This window comes from Sinocyclocheilus anshuiensis, unplaced genomic scaffold, assembly GCF_001515605.1.
Source record: "Sinocyclocheilus anshuiensis isolate Anshui unplaced genomic scaffold, SAMN03320099.WGS_v1.1 scaffold205, whole genome shotgun sequence".
NCBI classification, from domain to species: Eukaryota; Metazoa; Chordata; class Actinopteri; order Cypriniformes; family Cyprinidae; genus Sinocyclocheilus; species Sinocyclocheilus anshuiensis.
The window spans coordinates 2,703,311-2,729,366 of record NW_015536497.1 but is presented as its reverse complement, the minus strand read 5'-3'; the positions used below and the strand labels follow the sequence as shown (position 1 = coordinate 2,729,366).

General features: G+C 38.8%; 1 protein-coding gene and 1 pseudogene across 1 annotated transcript in view; one reads left to right on the top strand and one right to left on the bottom strand.

Moving 5' to 3' along the window:
* Window positions 1-1,570, top strand: LOC107688443 (uncharacterized; annotated as a pseudogene).
* A 12,325-nt stretch (window positions 1,571-13,895) lies between these two features.
* LOC107688629 (sodium/glucose cotransporter 1-like) overlaps window positions 13,896-26,056 on the bottom strand; it is a 30,920-nt gene continuing 18,759 nt past the window's right edge. Inside the window, exons 9-15 of the mRNA XM_016486348.1 lie at window positions 19,807-19,942; window positions 18,514-18,621; window positions 18,255-18,405; window positions 17,982-18,150; window positions 16,997-17,212; window positions 14,773-14,878; window positions 13,896-14,209 (exon numbers count right to left, since the gene is read on the bottom strand). Of these exons, the coding sequence (XP_016341834.1) occupies window positions 13,995-14,209; window positions 14,773-14,878; window positions 16,997-17,212; window positions 17,982-18,150; window positions 18,255-18,405; window positions 18,514-18,621; window positions 19,807-19,942 (1,101 nt within the window). The 3' untranslated portion in view covers window positions 13,896-13,994. The remainder of the gene's footprint in view (window positions 14,210-14,772; window positions 14,879-16,996; window positions 17,213-17,981; window positions 18,151-18,254; window positions 18,406-18,513; window positions 18,622-19,806; window positions 19,943-26,056) is intronic.

Genomic DNA, 26,056 nt, shown 5'->3' with positions numbered 1-26,056 from the left:
ATGTGGAGCAGCGAACATTTAGCGTCACTCAGGGCAGTGCACATCCCGGGCCATCTGAATGGTGGGGCGGACATGCTGTCCAGGGGTGGTCCACAGGTCAGGGAGTGGCGCTTGCACCCGCGAATAGTAACCCAGATCTGGGATTGGTTCGGCAAGGCCGAAGAGGATCTTTTTATGTCTGCGGAAAACACACACTGCCCGCTGTTTTTCTCGATCACAGACAGGAGCGCTCCGCTGGGTGTGGACACTCTGTCGCATGTATGGCCCAGGACCCTGCTGTATGCATTTCCACCGGTGGATCTGATACAGCCCACTCTAGATCAGGTGCGTCAGGAGGGTCTGTCGCTGATTCTGGTGGCACCTTGCTGGCCAGCAAAGACGTGGTTCACGGGCATCATGGCGTTACTGTCAGGGACACCGTGGTGTCTTCCCCTGTGGAAGGACCTGCTGTCACAGGCAGGTGGCAGATTCTGTATCCTCGGCCAGGGCTTTGGTCTCTGTGGGCTTATCCGCTGAGAGGGAGAATCTGATGGTGTCAGGGCTCCCTATCAATGTGGTGACCACAATTCAGAGCGCTAGAGCGCCATCAACAAGAGGGCTTTACGCGTTGAAGTGGCGCATGTTTGTAGATTGGTGTGTGGGGAAATCTTTATCACCGTATCAGTGTCCGATTGCAGAGATTTTTACTTTTCTGCAGGAAATGTTCGAAGGGGGTCGCTCCCATTCCACGCTGAAAGTTTATCTAGCGGCCATTTCGGCCTGTCATGAGGGCATAAATGGTGCTGTGCCGAGTGCGCACCCGCTTGCCGTTCGATTCCTTAAAGGGGCACGGCGCCTGAGGCCCGTTACAAAGTCAATGGTGCCGTCATGGGACCTGGTTCTGGAGGTCATGTGTGAACCTCCTTTTGAGCCATTACAGTCCTTGGATCTGAGGATGTTGTCTTATAAAACGTCTCTGCTGCTGGCGCTGGCGTCGGCGAAACGTGTGGGCGATCTGCATGCGCTGTCAGTGCATCCCACATGCATCCAGTTTGCGTTGGATGGGTTGAGAGTGGTGTTGCGTCCAAACACGGCGTATACACCTAAAGTCTTGTCGGGGGCATATAGTGTGCTCTCCTTTGAGCTGCCCGCTCTGTCAAACCCCTCTATTGACTCTTAGGAAGACAGGAAGCTTCATGGGTTGTGCCCTGTGCGGGCTCTGCGCATGTATGTGGAACAGACGCAGGCTACGCGTCCTTCTGATCAGCTGTTTGTATGTTTTGCCAAACCGGTTCGGGGGAAGCCGCTGTCTAAGCAGCGCCTTGCACACTGGATTGTGGAGGCAATCTCTATTGCATACAAGAGAAGAAGGTTGGCCCTGCCTGCTGGGGTGCGTGCGCACTCAACAAGGGGCATGGCGACGTCATGGACATTGTTTAGAGGGGTGTCTGTGGAGGACATTTGTGCGGCAGCTAGTTGGGCGTCACCGCACGCATTTGTTCGGTTTTGCCGACTAGATGTCACTACGGCAACGGTAGCTATGTCCGTGCTTACCACAGGGGTTGCAAGCCAGGGGCCGTCGCTCCCGTGAAATGCACGGGGTATGTGGCAGTGCTGGTCCCTTATGTTTAGTTCGGCGACTTTGCGGTGCGTGAATATATGCCCCATAGTCATGTGTTGTACCGAGTGAACCGACTGAATGGGAACGTTGAGCTATGCATATAACTACTGTTCGCAGAAGGAGGGAAACGAGGTACAACACCTCTGGGCCCCGCGCAGTAGGAGGCTCGGTGAAGAGCTGGACTGAACAAAGGGAATGACGCATGCGACCGCATTTATATGCTAAGGGCAGGTAGTCCCACCCACGTCGGCATGCATCATTGGCCTTTCAAGCGTGAATATAGGTGACTTCAGCAGATGGCGCAAGAGTGCAATATCCCAAAGTAATGATATATCCTTGCTCCCTTTAGTGTCACTTCAAAGCGTCATCAGCTGCGCTAAAGGGATCTGCCCTTATGTTGTTAAAGTTTGTTATTTAAGACATTCATAATAAATATTAATAAAGCAAGATGCCCTGTTTGAAATAAATGACATGTATGGTTTATTTAAAGGTAAAATATAAATAAAAATGATTACAACAGATGTGAAGGGGGAGGAGAATTTATACGTGCGTCAGCTTTTTCGACAAAAAAACACTTCCGCAAAGGATACACCTGTGTATCCTCGCTCATATAGCTCCTCTGGAAGCCTCCTCACTCCTCGATCCTCACCTCCTCGCAATGCAATTAGAGAATTGAGATGTCCTTCAAGATGGCTGAGCTCGATTGGTTTCCGGGTCATAGGATGGAGGACAGAGGAGTGAAGAAACGAGGAGGGATATTGAAAAGCACCCCTAATGCTTATATCGAGGGTTGTGCAACAGCTGATCCTGATCTAAACCGGATTGGGTTTGTCAAGTTTTGTCAACACAAAACTTACTCTGCAACTCTGAGTTTGTTCATCTCACTTCGTGCTACAGGCCACTGGCATCTGCATAAAAAAAAAAAAAAAAAAAAAAAAAAAAAAAACAACAACTTTTAATGTATAAAAAACATACTTTCAATTAACTTACATTTTGTAAGTTACCTGTATTTATTTTGAGTTATTATTACTTAATTAAAACAACCCAACTGCAGTTTGATTGATATTACTTGGAATGCACAATAAAAAAAGTTATCTGGTTTTGCAAATGAACTCTTCATATATATATATACAGTATATATATATATATACAGTGGGTACGGAAAGTATTATCCATACAGTATATATATACAGTATATATATATACAGTATATATATATATATACAGTATATATATATATATACAGTGTATATATATATATATATATATATATATATATATATACTACAGGAAGTCTTGATGGTTCAACAGTTTGATGGTGTTGGAGTAGCGATCGAGTCTTTCCGGTTTGAAGATTGATGAACTCCAAAGATGTTATTCTGACTCGGTGGTGGTCGGGAGAGTTCTCTCCCAGGTGGAAAGTTGCAACATGGCTTATTGCAGCTTTGAGGTCCTGCCAGCGTGGAGGAGTACCCGTGGCATCGCAGTCGGACTGTATGTCTGAGAGGCAGGAGAGTAAGAGCAGTAAGAGCACAGTAGAAGAGAGTTAGGTCACAGAGTAGTGAGGCCTTTTAACTTTTAGCAAGGTCACACCTCCAGGGCATCAGTGAGCCAATAGTAACTTAAAGTTTCGGAGGGAAAGTTTATGATCCTTTGTCTTCAAGCAATGATATTTTGAATATTTAACTGGATTAGGTGTTGGTGCAAAAACTTCTTATAAGTTTCTTAAAAAAGATTCTTATAATACTAATATGCTGCATAGGTATCAACATATAATAACACTATCATTTAGATAATCAGAATATGAATTCGTAGATACCAAAAATTGTATAGGATTGAGGTTACATTAACTAGTGGTTCTATCATAAAGCATGCGTAAAACAGTATACAATACAAAAGACAATACACAAACAGTAATAATACACACAATGTCCTGAGGATATGCATGTTCATTCATAGAAAGGTTTATCTATGAATTTATGAAAGAAGTTATTTTCTATGGGAAGTATGTGTCTGTTTTGAAGTGAATTAAATGACAGTAAAACTCTCTCTGAATTCCACTGGGCCATAAAAGCTATCTTATCTGGCTAAGGTGTAATGGCTGCCACAGTAACCAGTGGCCTGGGTGTTGTTCACAGACATCCCGGCACCCAGTCCAGTTGTTGGGTGAGGGGTCTGTTGGTTTACTTGTTAAATATAACAAATAATAATGTGTCTGATTTGTCCAGCCATCACATTCCCCACTTTCAAGTATTGTTGTCTGACTTGTAGACAACGGCGAGCGACAGAAATTAAGCAGGAAAATCAGACATGCCTCTGACACACAAGGCTTGAAGGTCGTGGTGGCTCTCTGGCTGTTGGTGCTTCCAGGAATGGGGCTTGTGCCATAGCGGATGCTGTGGGGGTGGTGTGCTTTGGTGAAGTAGGCAGTAGCACGGTACAGGTCCTCGAGCTTGTGCAGCAGATGTTGAAGTAGTATCACCTGTCATCCAGAAGTCAGTTGGTTTGGGGCAGGGGGTTGTTTGTAGGTGTTGTTAGCTAGTAGGCTATCCGTGGTACCCATAATTAGGAACAGCTGGGTTAGACTCTCACTTATGAGAGGGCAGGTGTTTTTAGGGGTCGCAGGAAATAGTTATGGAGATTTTGTAGTGTGAAGAGAGTTTCAGACTGACCTAGTGGTGGTGGCAGGAAGGCAACAGGTGGTTGTTAACCCTCTGTTCTACTCAAATGTCACCAGAAATCTGATGTTTGCGGTGTCACTTTGCTCTTTTTGCTGTACCAACTTGAGCTTGCCTGAGTTGTGTGGGGGTAGGTTTCACTGTTGGGCACATGGACTCGTTGCTCCATTCAACATTGTCTGGCTGCTGGTCAAATAAACTAAAGGTAAGGTAAAATAAGGTAAAAGTAAAATTACGATGTCCTAAAAACTTTAGGTAGGTTTGACCGTAGGTCCTGGCCAGGATTTCTATATTGTTTTTTTTCCCCGGTTTTATACTTGCTGAAGGTAATGATAGAAAAGTAGTTTGACCAATAACATGCTGGCATTGTACATCATCAACCAATCGTGGCACATGAGAAGGTGGGATCTACAGAGAATGGTCGTACACAGGCCCGGATTGGCTAATCGGGAGCACCGGGAAAATTCGGTACTGTCATGCCACTGCTGTATGGGGTTGAAATATGCCCATATTTAAGGCATCAAAGAAGCGTCCCATATGAAGACAGTTTGTCCCGTATTCGCAGGCATACGCCATATGACCACCAAACCATATGAATGACAAATTCTCAATTGATAATTAATCATTATTTTTGCGCAAAATATGTGGTCACCAGACCATATGAATAACAAATTCTCAATTGATAATTAATTATTATTTATGTGCAAAATATTGTTTTATTTGTGAACGTAGCCGTTTGATGAAGGCTTTAAGACCAAGTGGAATCCTCTGCCGGCTGCTCCTGTTTCACAGCGAGCAGGACTCGCGCTTACATCCGCGATTTGATTTTGGCAAATCTGTTTGGGCGAATGCAATTTATTGATCATGAGCCCAAAATTTAGCAAGGCAGGAAAACATTTAATCTACCTGAGGGGAGAGGTCTTTCACTATTGCAAGTTAAGGCTGTTAAATAGAGAGGAAAATACATTTTAAAAACGGCCGATGACGTTTTTTGTATGACATTAAAATTATTTTTAGAATATAGGTTAAGCAAAACAAATGTTTTTTAACTGAACTTTTTAACTGAAGGCAGACATTATGGCACAGTAGGCCAACAAATATTTTGTTGGAGATATGCGAGCAAAAAATAATAGATTAAAAAATGTAGCCTATAATAGAAAGCGCAAAAGCCGGCAGTGGCGGCTCGTCGGGGGAGGCACAGCTTCCCCAAAATTTTGAGATGAAAATGGGAGGAGGACAATTTCATGTTAATAAAATTCACAATTCATTTCAGTTCATGTCTCAGAATGTGTAATTTTTGTTTGTAATTTCACAGCTGTAATACCATAACATGTTAATGAAGTTGGAAAGCGTCGCTTTTCTATCGCGAATGTGCCGAATCTGCTGATGTAAGTACAACCGCTAGGTGATAGAGAAGGGCAGGGGGAGGCCGGGGGAGAGCTGAGCTCTCGTGCCTCCGTGGGTCATAAAACCAGTGATATCAGCATTAGTTGCCATGGGGACCAGGGGGGGCCTGGTGTCGTTGCAGACATCCTAGGGTGTTACGCATTTCGGGGGAAAGGTCCATAGGTCCTCATATGGCTTGTTAACTGAGGGGGGTTACAGAGTATTTGTTAAATATAGCTAACAAAATATATATTGTGTGTTTGATTGGTCCAGACGCTACACATTCAAACGGTATATATACAAATTTAAAAAAAGGGAAAACACGCCTAACTGGATATAAGCTAATGTTACAGCAGTCGCGGCTTAATGAAATAGAGGTAGAATAAATTTATCATAAAAATAACACAAAACCAAAGTATGTAGGGAGAGACCGACCTAATTGAGACTAAACAGAATGTGAGAGCACAAACAGAAAGTGTAGTTTAAATGTTTCACTTTATACTAGTCGGATGCTTATGGCTAACAGCTGAGGTAAAGGGCTAAGCTTATATGCATGTACGGCTGCTAAAGAGCTAGCTTTGGCCACACACACAGTTATTTGTTTACATAAGTGTCTGTGACTGAAAGAGCCTGCTCTCAACTTCTGGGGTCAGACGTTGCTAAGAGACCGATGCACACTTACAATAACATACAAACTGAGCAGAACTTGCTTGCTGTAAACATGCATGGGAAATTTCCACGTGGTCAGTTTTGATGTGTCACATACAAATTTCATTCATAAATCAAAACAGCACATTCACTTCACAGACAATAGCAAATGACTAGTTAACTAGGCTAGAATTACACCATTAATTCGCTGTTGCATCAAAATGACTACAATGATACGCGATTGTTACAGGAAGGCCATAATTTGGAGAAATTAAGAACCTCGCTCAAATCACCATTAAATATAAATATATTGTAGCGAGATTTCTTCGTCGCTCAGTTTTAATTCATGCCGCTAATCTGAGATTTCTTCGTCAGAGAAGACTCACATGTTTAAAGCTGAAAGTGGAGGCTCCTTCGCTCAAGATCAGATTAATTCATTATGGAACCATTTAAATGGGCTGCTAATCTGAGATTGTATTCGGAGTTTTTCTCTAATATCAGGCTCGTTTCTTATTGTATGATTTCAACATGCATTATAGCGTTGAAAAACGTACTGCTCATAAGAAGGCGCATTCAGGCTATAGTTTATCTGATTTGATCAGAGGCTGGAATGCATGTGTAAGATGTTAATGTTACATCTTGAGACACATTTTATTTATGATTGTGCTATGTGCCCTGTGGTTGGTTTGTTTTCTTTTGTTTTTCTTTTTTATGTCTACTGCTACCCAGAGCCGTTGAGAAACAGAGTTGCGTCAACTCCATTCACTCCAATGGACCAGTTTTTATACAGCAATGGCGGATCGTGGAGCCTCTCAATAATTCCTGGAAGTTAGCGCTAATACTATCAGCGCCGTAGAGATGCAGCAAAAGAGACCGCTGTGATGAACTTTCAAAAGGTAAGACATTTATAGAATTTTTTTTTATATTATCAGCACAGCTAATCAAATTACCTTGTGCATTAAAATTTATTGTGCATTATTATTAGATTATTCCTCACTAAATTAGTAGTTTTAGGGGAAATTATTCATTCTCTTCATGCAGTTGCATTCATCGTTGTGTAATTAAGGCTTTTAAAAGTGATTTTTGCTGGTGGGAAGTTAACTATTAGAATTATTGCAAAGGATGCTGATGGACTTAAGTGAGAATGAAAAAGTTTAAAATGGGTGAGCAGTGTCCATTTCAGAATCATACTAGGCTAAACTACCAAAAATGTATTATATACCACTACTGTATTATTGAAGTAATCACAGTAAACCTGTACTTTATTACTGTATTTTATAATTAAACATCTTAGCTACTGTAGAAGCACTGTGTGGTGGAGGAGCAGTGATGCCACAGGACTGATATATGATGGAGCATCACTTAACCATTTCTCCTGTGCTTTTCTCCTTCTCTATCTTTCAGAACAAGAACCACCTGAAGACTCCCTGTAATGAGACATCACACTCACAATGAGTCTCTTCACTGGGTTTTGCAAGTTTTTCAATGTTCTTTGCAAAAAAGTGCCAATTCCCAAGTATGATTACATCACTTTTTGTTGGTGTAATCTATAGCTATATTTAGATGGCTCCTGCTGAATATATCCAGCCTCTTACGAAAACTTCAGTTGACCAGCACCTGTGAAGAGATGATGCCAACCCTTGAGAGAACTTCAGATGACGCCAACTCTGAATAAACATACAAGCTGCCATATTTTCCTTGCATTGTATAATCAACATGATCACATCATGTAATCATTGCTTTAATGTGTTCATTGTTTCTGCTGAATACATGATGTCAACTAACTGCATGATTTGTACAGCCTAATTTCTGCCATATGAACATTACTTTGACAGTTACACCTGATAACAGAACTCTTATTTGTAATGTAGAAACATTCATTTTCTATAAAGCTGCTTTGATACAATGTGTATAATAAAAAGTGCTATACAAATAAATGTGAATTGAATAAAACTTGTTTTTATTATATTTTATTTAGTGCTGTCACACGATTAATCGCAATTAATCGCATCCAAAATAAAAGATTTTGTTTGCATACTATGTTTGTGTTCTGTGTATATTTATTATGTATATATAAATACACACACATGCATGTATATATTTCAGAAAAATATGTTGTTTATACAGTATATTAAAATTATTTATAATATAAATTATATAAATATAGACATGCAAATACATGTAAATATTTTCAAAATATATACTGTATGTGTGTGTGTTTATATATACATAATAAATATACACAGAACACACACATATATTATGCAAACAAAATCTTTTATTTTGGATGTGATTAATCGTTTGACAGCATTAATTCTATTATTGTTTTTTATATTTGATTTATGTGTTTATTAGTTTTTGTCTCTTCTCCGCATCAGTAGGGAAACCATTCATTCATACTACTTTATGTGAGTGACAGGAGCATTCCCATGCAGCACAGCAAGCTATGGTGTAGACTATACAAGGACAACATGCTTTTCAGTTTATAATAAATGTATACATGATACTGTAAATAAAAGCATAACAAAAGTCAACATACATAAAATATATGTTTAAATGTGTAAAAAGTTGTTTTAAATGTGAATATACTACAAATATATCTATATATTAATAATTGAGGGGTAACCAGAATCAAAAACATTAAACAAGATTAATTTTCACTTAATTTAATCTTGAAATTCACTTATTATCACCAACACACTAAACATCGTGTCATTAAGATTCACTAGGCCCTCAGTTACCATGATACTATATATATATATATATATATATATACATATACGTATATGTATATGTATATGTATATGTATATATTCATGTGTGTGTGTGTGTATATATATATATATATATATATTGTTGATTGTAATGGAAGCGATTTTACATATTACATCAGGTTTAAACAAATAAAAAGTTCCAAATAATAAGAAAATCTAATCAAAATCAGATGATGATCAGAATTAAATCATACCTTTCCTTTGTAAAGTTTGCTTGATTTGCAAAAAGAAAAAAAGAAAAAAAAAGATTGATATTGTGATATATTATGTATATCCATTTGAGTGGAAATAGCTTACATTACTCTCTCTCTCTCTCTCTCTCTCTCTCTATATATATATATATATAAAACAACAAACACAGTCTTTAACCAAGGTTTAGCCTAAAATATGTTAACAAGGCAGGTAACGATAGTTGACCACATTAATCCTCAAATATTAGCAGATTTTAAATTTTAAAAACAATACTGATATAATTACATATACATACTACATATACAAGTCGATGTATTTTATAAATATTGTAAATAAATGCATTAATTGCCTACTAATTACCAAAAAAAATCGCAGTTCTATTTCTCTAACTCAATGTATTCTAATTGCCCGCTATGAACTTCCTGGAACTATTTGAAATCTACGTGAATCACGTGACGATCAACCATTTCAAACTTCCATTTTCGCAACTCTTGGTGCGTTCCAAACGGGATATATCACCCTCCGAAGGGCACTTCGGAGTGAAAACAATCATGGCCGCCATATTGAACTGGCCACTTCAAAGGGCCCTTCGGAATGAAGGATTTACACTTCGGGCCCCCATGATCCTTTGCACAGGGAAGTTGTTTGGCGTCACACAGTTCGACTTCACCTATAAATGTATTTATAGTATTTTTCTATACTACTGTAATTTTTTACAAGTTAGATTTGATACATTATTATGGTCAAAACGACATTGTACTTCAACAAAATACTTTACAGCTACCTTTATCAGTCCATTCAAATGTTTCAAATACATAGACACAATATACATTACAAATACATATTACATTACATTACGTATACAAATATACATCATATTAAATGTAAAAGACGACTGGGGGTCAACGTCGTACAAAATGTATGACGAAGGCGCCTCCTTGATCGTCTCGTTAAGATGACGCAGAAGTGCATTCCAAAAAAATAGTTTTTTTGACCCCTACACCCTTCATCTCTTCGAATCTCTCACTCCGGAGGGTAAACCCTTTGAAGGGATTAGTTCTCAAACCTCTCCATGAAGTACCCCCAGCACTGCACATTTTGTATGTCTCCCTATAGCTGACACACCTACTTCAGGTCTTGCAGTCTCCACTAACGAGCTGATGAGTTGAATCAGGTGTGATAGATGAGGGAGACATACAAAATGTGCAGGGCTGGGGGTACTTCATGGAGAGGTTTGAGAACCACTGGATTAGGGCATAGGGATGAGCCCTTCCGAATGGAACGCAGAGTGAGTTTCTCAATGGTTGCTACCACCGTCATGGAGGCGATGGGGTTCACCTGTTGCTGATCCACTGCCCATTCACCTCAGCTCCACTGATTGGCTGCACCCAGGAGAGAGTCAGCATATAAAGCTAGCACTGCTAGCAAGCTGAGAGGGATGCAGATTGTATCCTGTCACATTAACTTCTTTTCGCTGGTTCCAGATAATGCTATTGTGTTCTGTTACTATCAAGTGCTAACCATTGGTGCTACTGTGGACTTAGTTGAAGACTTGTGAATTTGTTCAGAATTAAAGAATTTTGTAAGGAAACTTGTGGGGAGGTGGGTGCCTTTTTTGTGTTTGAAACTGCTTTTCTCCTGGTTATTTGTGTAGTCAAGGAGATACCCTTACGAAAAAGAAGTTTATTCAAGTTTGCTATTAATATACTTCTTTTAAACTAAAAATAGGAAAGTGTACTTTTAGTCTACTTTTTATGTACTTCTCAGAAATGGGCTTTGTGTACTTCTCAGAAATATACTTAAAATGACATTTAAGTATACTTGACATATTTTAGCTATAATTGTGCTCCTAGAATCCGTGTTTTCATTGTTATACGGTAGGGGGCGCTAGTACACATCTTCTGTACAGAATTTCCAAAAAACACAAGTGAAGAAGAAACCGAAACGGCCAATTTAGTCCCAAGGAGTATTGAAATAGTACACTTACAAGTATACTACTAGTACACTGATATTTGTATACTTACAACATAAAGTATACTTAAAATATACTTGAACTTTACTTAAGTATACTTACTAAAATAAACTTGAAGTATACTACTTTTTGGTAAGGGTAGGGAAGTTCATGTTGTTATTCAGTTTTTTGTTTGTTTATGTATAGGTAAGTTTTATGGTTAAAACAGAGTTAGTTCTGTTCACAGTTCAAAAAGCCGATTAATCGGTTCCTGACGTCATCCAGCAATAACGTCTCTACGCATTTCTTTTCTAACAACAATGCAATGTTGTATCAATGAAAAATTCAAATAATTAATTTGTCAACACATATTGAAACATAATATGTTCTACATGTCTACAGTATAAAGAATGAACAAACCAGTCTTATAAATGCCTTGATTTCGAAGGTCTTCTATACTCTTTGATTCAGTTTGATTTGTGAACCAGCTTGACCGGTTACTTCCTGAGAACCGATTCGTTCAAGCATTTGTTCACCTAACATCACTACTAGTAACTGAGTTAGCCTTTGCTCCCATCATGGTATTTTGCATATGCTGGGTGTTACAGTATTTAATGGTGAGTCTGTGGATTTGGACGAGTGGTGTTGTTAATTCATGAGATCTTGATATCTTTCTCACATGGAGACACAAAGTTCCTGTGATTCTGCTGCTGTCTCAGGTTATCTCGTCCCTCTGAGCGCTGCACATCACAGCAGATGCATACGAGATGATGGATGAAAGACTTCCCTACCTGTCTCCAAGATGGATGGATTTTTTTCCAGTACCTTTTTTAGCATCAACAAGGAGAAAGTTGTGAATGCTGTCCTTTAAAAATCCACAAGTTTTGAGTTTTCATTCATATCTGATGAGTTACAAGCTGAAGTGTGTAGTTTTAGGACACCTGAATGGTTTCAAAGAAAATATATGAAAGATAATCGGTACATTAATATGTACCTCGCAGACCGCCGTAGTGTGACGTGGAGAAAACATGGCAGGTGATATAATTCTAGAAGACGAAGAGGAGAATATTTTATATGATTTACTTATTAACACAGAATGGCCACCCGAAACAGATACGCAGGTTTGTCTAAATATACGCACTTTCTTTGACTAAATGATTATTTGCACCCGATATTAAAATAATACATGTAATTAAGCAGATCAGTTCTGCGCAAGTTATTATAAGCCACGTATCCAAGTTCATCATCATCCAGGGTTTATTTTCTTGGTAATATGATTATGTAATAAATACCATTATGATGACTTGCAACTCCTATATATCCTATATATATATATATATATATATATATATATATATATATATATGACATATATTTTTTACTTACAAGAAAATCTAAACTTACCAAATAGTAAGACCAACAATATATATATATTCCAGGGTTTTATTTTATTCAATTTTTTGGTAGATTTGGTAGATGAAAGGCATCTTAAAAATAGCACAGAAAAAGGCTTTGCATTGATTTGATCATAATGCATCAGAAGACTTTACAGGAAACATACAACAAAGCGGACTAGAACTTAATATTATTAGTTGAAACTATTACTCTGTAATATGTCAAAGGTACAAAGGTTAAAGTATTCTCCAGCATCTCCTCGTTCCTCGTGTGTGTGCATCGTGACAGAACAGCGGACCAAACACTAAGCGGCATCCCTTCCCCGTGTTTAATTGCCGTGTTTTTTGTAAGTTTTTGTTTCCTGGCTTTTCCTCCCTGCGGCGATGGAAATTGCCGCTCGCGTCGCCGCCCTAGCTCGCCTCGATCTCCCCTTCTACGAGTACGCCAGGGAGGAGGCTGCTCCGCCATGGCCTCCAAAACTACCTGATCCGCCATGGCCTCCCGAGTCCCCGGATCCGCCATGGCACCCCGAACGGGTACCGCTCTGGAGGCCCACTGTCCCGTGTCTGTCCTGAGGGACCTCCAGAGTTCCCACCCCCCCTCCCCATTGGATGTTATATGGCGTGAGGACACGCCTTCCGGAGGGGGGCGTTATGTCAGACTCTGTTCCATGTTTTGTGTGTGTCCTGCTCCCCATGTGCCTTCCCATGCCCTTATTTGGTTAGTTTCCTGTTCCTCCCCTGATTAGTGTTTCATTGCTCCCAGGTGTGTCTTGTCATCCCCTCCTCCTGTGTGTATAAATAGTGTTCCCAGTCCCATGTTCTCGGTCCGCTGTTAAACGTCTTCCTGAGTTCGTCTCCCTTGGTTTCTGTAAATAAAGTCTTGGTAAAGTATTCTCCAGCGTCTCCTCGTTCCTTGTGTGTGTGCATCGTGACAATCATAATGCATCAGAAGACTTTACAGGAAACATACTACAAAGCGGACTAGAACTTTATATTATTAGTTGAAACTATTACTCTGTAATATGTCAAAGGTATAAAGGTAGAACTTGCAGTAAATATTGTCAAATGTACAGTACATTAGTTAAGATTTACATAAGATTTGTCATGGCTACAAGGGAAAACAATCAGTTTTGGTCTTGAGTTTAAAATGAAAGTAAAAAATATTTTAATATTTTAAAACCGCAGGCAGCTTTAAGGATGTTTATGTTGAGGATATTATAAGGAAGTATTGAGTGTTTCAAGAGGAACTTTTGTAACTTACAATCAGATTACTCACATTTAGCTTGTTGTTACAGATAAGGCAACATTTCTGTCCACACAATACAGCTCTAATATCCTTAATAGATTTAGTTGATACTGATGTGATCTTTAACCAAAGAAACCATGGAAGAAGATGCAGACAGTGAGGAGGATAATAGCATTAGCGTTGACCACGTTTCTCCATAGAGGTTTCTCAGTGGTGTCTGTGAGTTTCATCTTCAACTCTGCCTCCTGTTCTTTAGTCAGTTTAGGTGCATTGCCTTGATCAAAGCCGCAGAACCAGTTGTAGGCCTTCTTCCAACAGCTTGGATCCTCATGCACCTCTGCAAGGTCAAGAGGCAAGCGGAAACAGTTAATTGTTTTTAAAACTATGTAAGTATGTTTTTAAAGTGCCCCTATTATGTCATTTTACTGACAACTGCTTCTCTAATCTCGGGGAGTTCAACGTGGGATTCACAAAACACTTGCTCTTGAAAGATGGCTCAGTACCCAGTTTATATGGACCAGCTGACTCCACTGAATTACAACCTGTAAGTATGGTATACATAATAGATGTTTATATTTTCTAATGCGTGTTCAAAACATGGAACTATGGCAATGGGAGAAAAATTCCAAAACAATATTAGGAACCTTAAAAATGACATAATAGGGGCACTTTAAAATACATTATGTGTGCAATAATTTACACAAGTAAGGCATGTGCCTGAATCAACATCCTTTGGTTTTCCTAGAACTACAATATAATCAACTAATTACGGCCCTAACCGAGTCTCAGCGTCACAACGGCACACTCACAGTCCATTCACTGAGCCCTGTGATGCTCATTGCACACAAAAATGGAGAGTGCTATCTGATGGTACATATTTGGTGGATCGTGCAGATGTACCTTCTGTTTGCATAGAGTCTGAATCCTGATCTTCAGTCCAGTCATCTTCTTCCAGATCAATCCTCTCCTCAGTGCTGTTCCTCAAACTCCAGCAGAGCCTGTACAGCTGTAAAACAACAAGGGGCCACAGAATGAGGGGCCATGACAGAGAAAATGCTTTTCTATCTAAATCTCTCTCTCTGTCTCTCTCTATATATGTATATATATATCCCTTACTACCATTCAAAATTTTGGGGTTGTTAAATATAGCTATTTTTGAACAGTAGTATATAAAGTTTTCAATTTTAATATTATTCAAAATGTAATTTTTTCCTGTGATTCAAAGCTAAATTTTCACTCATTTTACTCCAGTCTTCAGTGTCACATGATCATTCAGAAGTTATTCTAATATGCTGATTTACCGATTACGAAACATTTACTATTATCAATGTTGAAAACATTTTTTATTTTTGTTGTTTAATATTTTTCTGGAAAGAAATTAACGTTTATTCAGCAAGGACACATTAATTTGATTAAAAGTGAAAGTAAAGACATTTATAATTTTACAAAAACTTCCATTTAAAATAAATTTTGTTCATTGAACTTTCTATTGAACAAAGAATAACAAAATGGTTGTGAAAAAATCTTGGCTTCCACAATCTTGGTTTTCAATATTGAAAATAAGAATCATTATTAATAACTGAGAAATATAGCACCAAGCAGCAATTAATGGGCTAAGCACAAAAGAGCAGAATGAGGAGATAAGCATGGCAGGAGGATCAGACCATTAGTTATTAGTTATTACAGTTAGTAATTAAAGACAATTTTAAGGCTGAAAAATCATAAATTCAGTCACTAGTAATATGATTTCATGGTTTATAAATTTTTACCAAATTGATGTGGTGTGGTCAGTGTGAAGTGGCAATGACACACGTAAAGTTTGGTGTCAGTGGGTCAAAGTTTTGCTGAGATACAGATGAAGTTTGGCACCTTTCCATCAAATTTGTTAATGTGGTAAACAAAAAAACGTTTTGCCTATCAACACGAAATCCATACTTTTTTTTTGCTGGCATGGTCTGAAGATGATTTGGATCGAATTTGGTGAAAATTGGACCAACAATCTAGCAGAAGTTCGAAAAAAGTATGTTTTCAACTTAATCAAAATGGCGGACAGGTAGTTCAGCTGATTATGGCATAATTGGTAGCAATGTTCTCTGAATAATCCAAGCAATCTAACAAGACCAGCCACATGACAAGAGGCAAAACTGTTTAGACGCTATTAGCATTTTTAGAAATGGCATTATTAATGGTTAATGGCTATATATTAATAGTTTATCACTTTTGACCAGTAGGTGTCGCTGTTAGCAATTTTATCTGGTGAGGTCAGTGTTAGGTGACAATGGCACACAGTTTGGTGTCAGTGTGCCAAAGCTTTGTAGAGATACAGCCTCATATGCAGTTTGGCATCATGCCATCAAATTCGTTGACGTAATAAACAAAAATTGTTTTGTCTATTGACACGAAATCCATAACTTTTTGCCAGCATGGTCTGAACATGATCCGAGTCGAATTTGGTGAAAATCGGACAAGCGGTCTAGAAGGAGTTCGAAAAAGCAGGTTTTCAAAGAAAATCAAAATGGCGGACAAGAAGTTCAGTTGATTATGGCATAATTGGTATCGATGTTCTCGGCAAGATCCAAGGAATCTATCAAAACCAGTCTCATGATAATAGGCTAAACTAATCAAAAGCTATTAGCATTTTTTGAATTTTCATTCATAATTATTGACCACAAGGTGGAGCTGCCACAAAACTTTTTGAGTACCTTCAGGGCTGTCCTCTATCTGTGTTTTCAATTTCATAAATTTCCCGCAAGTGGTTCTATGGGTTATCATAGACACCCAAAGCAGAAGAAGAAGAAGAAGAAGAACGCCAACAGATATAATATGCCTAAGCACCTTCGGTCCCTAATAAGTGAGCATTAAATCAATCAATATAGAATGATTTCTGAAGGATCATGTGACACTGAAGATTGGAGTAATGATGCTGAAAATTCAGCTTTGCTTCACAGGAATAAATTACATCTTAAAATATATATTCAGATAGAAACGAGTTACTTTAAACTATATTACTGTTTTTACTGTATTTTTGATCAAATGCAGTCTTGAGCATAAGAGACTCCTTTCAAAAACATAAAAAAATCATAAGTATTCTGAACTTTATAGTTTAGTTGTAAGAAGAGCTTACATGTTTGTCATCAATGGGTTTGGTCATGAGGGAGATGCCCAGTATCAATATACAGGACAGGCTGAAGAGGATGAGGGCGAAATAGAGGTAGTGCACACCACAGATGATCGTGGGACAGTTACTGGGACTCACGCAGCTGCCTGTGTCGTAGGCAAACTCAGTTATCATACGTGCCAGACCCACCAACAGACCAATACACAACCCATAGAAAGCACCCTGTGAGGACACATCAACAACATACGTCAACAGACAGAAAACTAGATGAGTAAAATCTGATGACAAACTTGATGTTGACTTGACAAAGCAGGTCTGGACGTTTAAAATAACTTTGAAAAGCTTGAAGTTTGAAAATTTTGGCATCTTGAGTTTTCCAAGATGTCACAATATTGTGCAGCCTCTGGTTGTAAAAACCTCTGAGACTTAAATTCCCAAAGAAATGGGATAACATTTCACAGGTGAGAATGTGTTGGTTTGTGTTTTTATAACTCAATATTACAGGTTTTTAAACTATGGTAGCTTTTTGATGTGTTAGCTAATGCTTTCGTCTTCTTATATTGTAGTTTAGCAAAATCATCTGCTGAAGTCTACTGCAGATGTAGATATTCATACATGCATGTAACTTTGGTTGCAGACAGACAAACTTGCTCTCGAACTGGCGGACGGCTTACATGGGTCATAGTATCAGCCATTAATGAGGTATCTATGAATATATGATCTATGATTTTAAAGAGTTGCAAGCATGTTTTAGCACATTGTTAACTTATTTCAGCATGTTGATAGCATGTCTCTAGCATGTTTTAGCATGTTGCTAGCATGTTTTAACACACTGTTAGCGTGTTTTAGCACATTGTCAAGCCAACATAATAATCTGCAGCCAAATTTAGATGTTTTTTTTGTTAAAAAAACATAAAAAAAAGTATATTTAATACAATTTTAAAACTTCAAACTAGCAAAAATTACTACATTGAAATGTAATTTAACTCACTGGTTCATTAACTCGCTTGCAAAAAATGGCGAGGATGAAGACAGCGGCGATAGGTGGAGCCAGATAACTGGTGATGGACTGAGTGTATTCGAAGAGCTGCCCGCTCTGAGCCGACTGAACGATGGGGATCCACGCGATACTCACGCCAATCAGAAACAGCATGAACACCCTAAACACATGAACACAAGCCTCTCAGAGCCTATTCATCTCAGTTTCTGCTCACAAAATAAGAAAATCAATATCCAACACAAACAAGCAGACACGCGAACACACCTCCCAGCGATCATGAGCTCCTTTTCCTTGGCTTTGGGGCGGATCTTGGTGTAAATGTCTATGGTGAAGAGTGTGCTGGAGCTGTTAAAGATGGAAGTGAGTGAACTCATCAGAGAGGCCAGCATGACGGACAACATCAACCCTCTGAGACCTTCGTAAACACACACAGCAATTTAGAGCCATATCACCAGACAGATCTATCAAAGCAGTCTATTAGAGATGTAAGAGACAGAAATAGATATATCAGATTATTCTTTACCGTTTGGCATCAGATCCACCACTAGTTTTGGATAAGCAATATTACTGCAGCCCACACTGGCTCCACAGTAGTAGTCACACTCTGCTGGATCCACGCATGCAATCTCATCTGACACAAACAAGAGGATAACCACAAACATTAGTTTCTTTAATAGTCTTTGACAATTCAATGACCTTCTGATGCATATTGCATACAAAAATGTCACAAAGTTGGTGTGCATTACCTTCGGATTGTCAGAATTACTTATCACAAGTCCACATAACTTTTACATATACCACTGTAATTGTTATACAGTCATGAATTTGAGATTTACCCTCCCTGAAATGTCATTTGAAACCAGTGTTATTTTAGTATTATTTCAGTATTATTGGTATTAGAGTATTTATTAGCATTTTAAATAAACTTTAATTTTTATATTTACATTTTTCATTTTTATTTTAATGTTTGTCATTTTTATTATAATGTTTAATGTCCCATATGCAGAACTGATATTTAATTATTATTAAGTCTGCTGTTCAACACAATTTAAAAATATAATTGTTTATCAGAAGAATAAAAACATTATTATTATTATTATTATTATTAAGGTGCACAATTAATACATTAATTAAATGAATTAATAATATTAAATAACTAATTAAAACATGGGAATTAATATTATTTTAGTATACTATTTATAGTATTTATTAACATTATGAATTGGCTTTTATTTTTATATTTTCGTTTTAATTTTAGTTTAACTTTTTGTCTTTTTGTCATGTGCTTTTGCCATTTTTAAATTTTTATTTAGCTTTATTTTCAAATTCAGTATTTTTTAATAATTTTAGTATTTTAACTTAAACTTATTTGTAATTTTCATTTCTATTTTTTAAGTTTAAGTTTTTATTTAATTTTATTAATTTAAGATTTAATTGAATTTTTTAGTTGTGTTTGATTTCATATTATTTCAGCTTTATTCCAATATACCAATTTTTTTTTAATAGATTCAGTTGTAGTTAACAATAACAACATTGCTTCAAACAAAACTGCGGATGGTTGCTTAAAGTGTAAATCAGACTCTCTACCTGCCTAAGTAGGTAGGTGTTTGCTAAAATAAGTTGCTAGCGTATTCTATGATAATATATAAGATAAGTGGACCAGACTTTATGCAAAACTCCAGTTCTCTGAGACTATGTTCACCGTATATCACTCAGATCACTCAGTTAAGATTTAGTCAAAATATTTGTTGACATGTACAAAATGGTTAATCAGTTTATCACCCTTCTCACCCAGAATGGTGCCAGTCTTTCTTACCTGTGTACAGCACTCGGCTGATCATGCCAGGGAAAACCATGAGGAACATTGGCAGAAGTTTGAGGTAACCACACAGGATGCAGCCCGCTTTCACATGAGACAGGCTCTTGGCAGACAGACAGCGCTGCACAATCACCTAAAACAAGATGGAGAGTTTATATGAAGTTTACACAGTTTAAGTGTAGTGAGAGTTGTAAGTGTAGTGAGAGTTGTCCTGTGTGCTTCGACTGTGATCTTCGAGAGCAAAATTCTTATAAAAGAGCAATTTCTCTAAAAGAGAATTCATAGTCGGATTGTGTATTACACACCATGCCTTTCCGTCCATGACCTTCTGGTTGCAGTTGCAGTACATCTCACCCTCAGACAGGCAACAATTGCTTTGCACAGTGTTTGGGCCACGCCCATGCTGAAACAGCTTTTTAGGATGGTTTACGTTCTACTTGTGAGGACATGGCTATCGGGCACGTTGCTCTCATGCTCGCATTCTTTTGATGTGCACTAAAGAAGAGCAAGGAGATGTTGCGGGAGCAGTTCTGCCAGATGATTTCCTATGAACCTCTCATTCTTCCCACCGCACGTGCTCTCCAGTTGAGTTTCTGAATGAGTTTGAGAACCTGCAGGTTCGATCTTTCATTCGGGGCTCGCGATGAGGATAAGTTATCTATTGCAGCATCTGAGGGCGGGTCTGACCGATCAGAAGTGAATGACTCGACTAAACCGGCAATTCCAGGTGCTGTGTGTCAGTCTGAGCCTGACGCCAAGATGGCAGCCTTCCTTACCTGGGCAGCAGAGAGCATCAGGCTTGAATGGACTTCTCCACCCTGTCCTGAGCGCTCTTGACCGGATGATTGGTTCTTGGAGACCAAGCATAACACTCAGCCGTGCTCCGCCCCAGATCCTTTCTTCCTGGAAGTGCACGAGGAGCTGATGAAATTGTGGTAGGCATCTTTTTCTGCCAGAACACGATACACCAGCTCCTCCATTCTCACCGCCCTCATTGGGGGTCCAGCGGGGGGGTTCATGGTGGTCCCCCATGTGGAGAATGCTATTGCGGAGCATTTTTGCCCACAAACTGCCACCACCTGGGACTCCCGTCCAGGGCGTGTAAGTTTACTTCATTTCTTGTGGCGAGAGCTTATAATGCTTCTGGACAAGCTTCGTTTTCACAATGGCCAGGTACTGAACTTAGGCATCAAAGCCTGTTCAGACACAGATACACTGCTCACGTATTGATGCGCCAGGTCTGTTGCCAAGTCAGAAGGACGAACCTCTGCAAACTCAGGTTCCTGTATGTGTCAGTGGTTTATTCAATAGACCTGAGGAGCAAGGTTGGTGTTGCTCATCCATCACCATGCGTCATGAGGGACATGATGTCTTTCGGCATGGCGAGCCTTGCTCCACAATGCTGCAGGAACCTTGCCTCAGGTACATCAAATGTAGTTCCACTGAGGACATTGGCATGGTGTCTGGATGCTTGGTGCCAGCCTGCCCTATTGGCTTTTCAGGACCATTCGACCCAATTGCGATTAAGTTTGCAAGGCACCTGCCCAGGTTCTGTAGCGTTCTTTTTAGTTCACTATGAGGAAAGAGTGCTGCTGTCCTTTGGGTGGACATCACCGTCCTTCTAGCGAAGGATGCAATAGAGACGGTCCCCCTAGCTGAGGTGGAGAAGGGGTTTTACAGCCACTACTTTATTGTACCCAAGAAGGGTGGAGGGTTCAGATCGATCCTGGATTTTAGGGTACTGAATTGGGCCCTTCACAGTATGGATGTTCCCAAATAGTGAATACGTATTCGGAAAGGCATGAAGAATGAATAACGCGCTCTGCAGAGCCACTAAAGGTAACAGGCTAGCGGTAGCCTGTTACATTACAGTACATAAAATTTCACTTACCACATAAACAAGAGTTAGGACTGATAGGATGATGGCGAATGATTTGCAGATCCTGAGCACCACTGACAAACATCTAATATTGTAATATGTGTGGTAAGTACTGCCGCTCCATAGTATACACAGAGTACATGTGATCGTGAATCTCAAAAATGAAAGTAAAAAGTAAGCATGCATTCAAAAGCAATTTCGATGCCTCGCATATTAATAGCGGCTCCCTGATGCTCGCAATTTATATACAGAATAATTACCCAATTACACGTCATTTCCTTTCCGAACACGGTATTTGGATTCGGGAACATTCCCTACTTCACAGTCTCCCGTTCAAGATGTATGTGACATGAATAAACGTGTTTATGTCTCCATGCATCTTTTAAAGCTTAAATATTCATCTTTTTGAATGAATATTTCAATAATGTAATTGTAATTGTAATTGTAATTGTAAAAAATTTATTGTTTTAATGTGTCCAAAAACATTTAATTGGACAATGTGTCCAATTAAAAAAAATAGGGCAGCCAAACATGGGAGTCTGAAATGGATAAACGTATGGGCTATGAGTCTTGCTAATGGGCTGTTGAACTACAGTTTGATTAAGGAGACATGCAAAACGTGCAGTGTTGGGGTGCCTCCAGGACCAGGGTTGGGAACCACTGATATAAAGTACCGCCGCTCCCTATACGCAGAGTACGCAGTTTGCGTACAGGGCACCAACTCCCATCGCAGTTGCTCAAAAAAAAAAAAACTTTCGTTCTATATTAATGTTAACATATACATATACATTACATAAATAAAAATATAAACACGAACATATATTAACATAATTATATAAAAAAAGCGTTTTACGGTGAACGTAGTAGACAGGCAAAGCACGTGACCGTTGTCGCTCTCATCTCATGTTTGCGGCTGACTGCAAATGATCATAACTGATGGACAACTATGCCCGGGAAAAAACATCAGTAGTCTGGCGCCGAGAAAAAGAAAAAAAAAGCCCAAGATGAAGCCCATGCATCACTTTTAGGTACGTTCATAATCCTGTGAAACTTTTTTGGATGTTGACGTTAACAACGTGTTTTAATGTCGGTAATAATATCACCGCCGCATCTGCCTTGATATTCTCTCAGATTTTCCATGTTCCCTTACGAAAATGAACCATAATTTTACTACGAAAAAAAAAAAAAACATGGTTCTTGTAGCAGTGGTAACCACAAATTAACCATGGTTTTGATACTTCAAATCACTTCAAATGATAATTTACGAAGTATTCAGATAATATTTTGGTGGTAATAAAAACAGACCTAAGCGAGCAACAACCTTTAAAATGACATAAAATGCATTATATAAAAACAATGAGGCAATAATGATTGGTTAATTAATAATAATCGTATGGTTTCATTGAATAACACTGTTAAAATACATAATGTAATAGCCTACAAAATAAACAATTTATGTACATTACATATTATTACAAATGCCTGTAAATTAATGGAGTTAAGTGCTGAAATTTCATGAAATCATTATCCAGAAGTTACAACATTTTTATATGAATTTAAATAGAAATAATTGCAGTAGATGTGCTGCTTTCAAACAATTTTCCTGAGGTATGCTGTGTTTTAATATTTTCACCACAGCAATGATTGCTTGACACATGTCAATTCCGCGTTGAATTGTGTTCTAAATAGCAAAACTAAATATTTTTGTGCAAATAATTATTGGAGGTGAACTTGACTTCGTCTGATGGCTTTGGAACATAGACGGTAATGATATAAGGACACGCTCGTTGATCGAACAGTCCATTGGCAGGTTTGATAAGATCCGATGATAGTATTGTAGAACCTCTGCATGCAGGTGTCATGCACAGACAGATAGTAGCCTAATGATAACCCCTTTCATGCTCTTCCCAATATTGTGACAAACACCATTGTTAAACATGGTGTCACGTGGATGGAATATACATGGAAATGATATGCAGATAACATTATGCATAGTAAAACTAGGCTGTTGTAAGCTCCATATATGGTTATTTCGGGGAGCAGACGGGTAGGAGATGCATGTACGCACAATCTTCTGCTGACTGGGTATTACAAAGGGAATTTTGCGCAGTTTCTGGTGTACGTAAGGTTTTATAAATCTGAAAACTTTTGTGCATGCGCAAAATCTAGCTTTTGTGCATAGGTACACTTTTAGGATTAAATCTACAAAAAAGTTGTATAAATTAGACCCCTGCTCTTTAATAATGATATTAAAACATTAGCACAAAAACATTATTTATACATTGCTCATGGAACTACTTTCAGGAATGTTTCAGTTGGATGCTCATCTAAAATGTTTTAAATGTTACTACTCGTTACTACTACAGTTTTATGCAAAAGTTTGGGAATCCCTCTGAGGCTGCACAATAATGTGCTCTTTCTTTATAAGAAAATATCTTAGTGATATGCCATTCAGGTTCTGGAGAAAGCTGGATAATGTGATGTTTTTCCCTTATGAAAATTAACCATGGTTTTATTGTAGTAAAAGTGTAGTAACCATGTTTTTTTGGCGTATTGATTACCGTTTGTATAACCACAGTTTTACTATAAATATCATGGTTAAACTATGGTTAGTGTAGCAAAATCATGGTTAATATATTCTTGGTGTAGCAGTATTGAGTTGTATGAAATAAAATGGAAAGTGAAAAATAGGCTGTGCAAAAGTTTGGGCACCCTCTCAGTTGTGTGGATTTACCTGTAGTCAATTCATGTTAATTGATTGCAACACAAAATTAATTTGATTTACTCAGTAAACCTTAGCACTGCAAACACAGGTGAAACCAATCATGAAAAATGATATTTAAGGTAGCTGATTGCTAGCTGTGCTTCTCCTTGATCTCTACAGGAAAGTAACAACATGGGAACCTCAAAAGAACTCCCTAATGACCTAAAAACTAGGATAATTCGTCAATATGAATTAGGGAGACGGATACAAAAAGTTATCACAAAGGTTTAAAGCAGGGGTGGCCAACGTCGGTGCTGGAGAGCCACAGTCCTGCAGAGTACAGCTCCAACCCTAATCAAACACATCTGAACAAGCTAAACAAGGTCTAAAGATTACTAGAAAGCTACAGGCAGGTGAGTTTTTATTAAGGTTGGAGCAAAACTCTGCAGGACCGTGGCTCTGATGGAGGACTGATGTTGGCCACCCCAGATTTAAAGTCTCTGTCTCCACAGTCAGAAATATAGTTAGAAAATGGAAGGCCAAAGAAACAGTCCTTGTGAAGGAAAGATGTGGTAGACCAAGAAAGGCAAAGGCAAAGAATTGTTAGAATGGTCACAGACCACCTCCAAAGAGCTCCAAGAACATCTTGCTGCTGATAATGTCATTGTACATCGTTCCACAGTCCAGAGTCCTTGCACAAGGTACAGCTCAATGGAAGGGTGATGCGAAAAACGACTTTTCTGCATACTGCCAACAAGCAGAGTCGTGTGAGTTATGCAAAGGCTCATCTGGACAAGCCTGAATTATTTTGGAAAAATATCCTGCGGAGAGCTGAAACTGAGAGTTTTGGTCACAAGCAGAGGCGCTTTGCATGGCGGAAAAAGAACACAATGTTCCAGCAGAAGAACCTGATCCCTACTGTAAAATTTGGTGGAGGATCCATCATGAACTGCCAAAATACAGACAGCACATTACATTGCTTACCAGAGACAGTAATATATTGGACCACTGCTACACTACAATAAAGAATGCATATCACTCTGTCAAAAGGGCAGCTTTGAGGCTTTCTCATTACTGTTTGGTTCATCTTATACCGACCTACTGGCAGAAACTGAAATCAGCTAAAAAGATGGACTAATGAAACAGAGTGAGATTTACAAGCCTGCTTCGACCGCACTGATTGGAGTGTTTTTGAAGCAGCTGCCACTGATCTGGATGAGCTCACAGAGACTGTAACATCATACATCAGTTTCTGTGAGGATATGTGCAATCCTACCAGGACTTATTTAACATACAACAATGACAAAGAATGGTTCACAGCAAAACTCAGACAGCTTCGGCAGGCCAAAGAGGATGCCTACAGGAGTGGGGACAGAATATTGTACAATCAGGCCGGGAACACACTGACAAAAAAATCAGAGTGGCTAGAGAAGCTACTCTAAAAAGCTGGAAAACCAGTTTTCAGCAAACGACTCTGCTTCAGTGTGGAAAGGCCTGAAAGACATCATAAACTACAAGACACCATCCCCCAGCACTGAGGCGAATCAACAACTTGCTGAATACCTGAATGAGTTTTGCTGCAGATTTGCAACTCCCGGTCTCACACCCCACACCCGCTCTGACCATCTCTCTACACAACCATTAACACCTCTAGCAACCCCCCT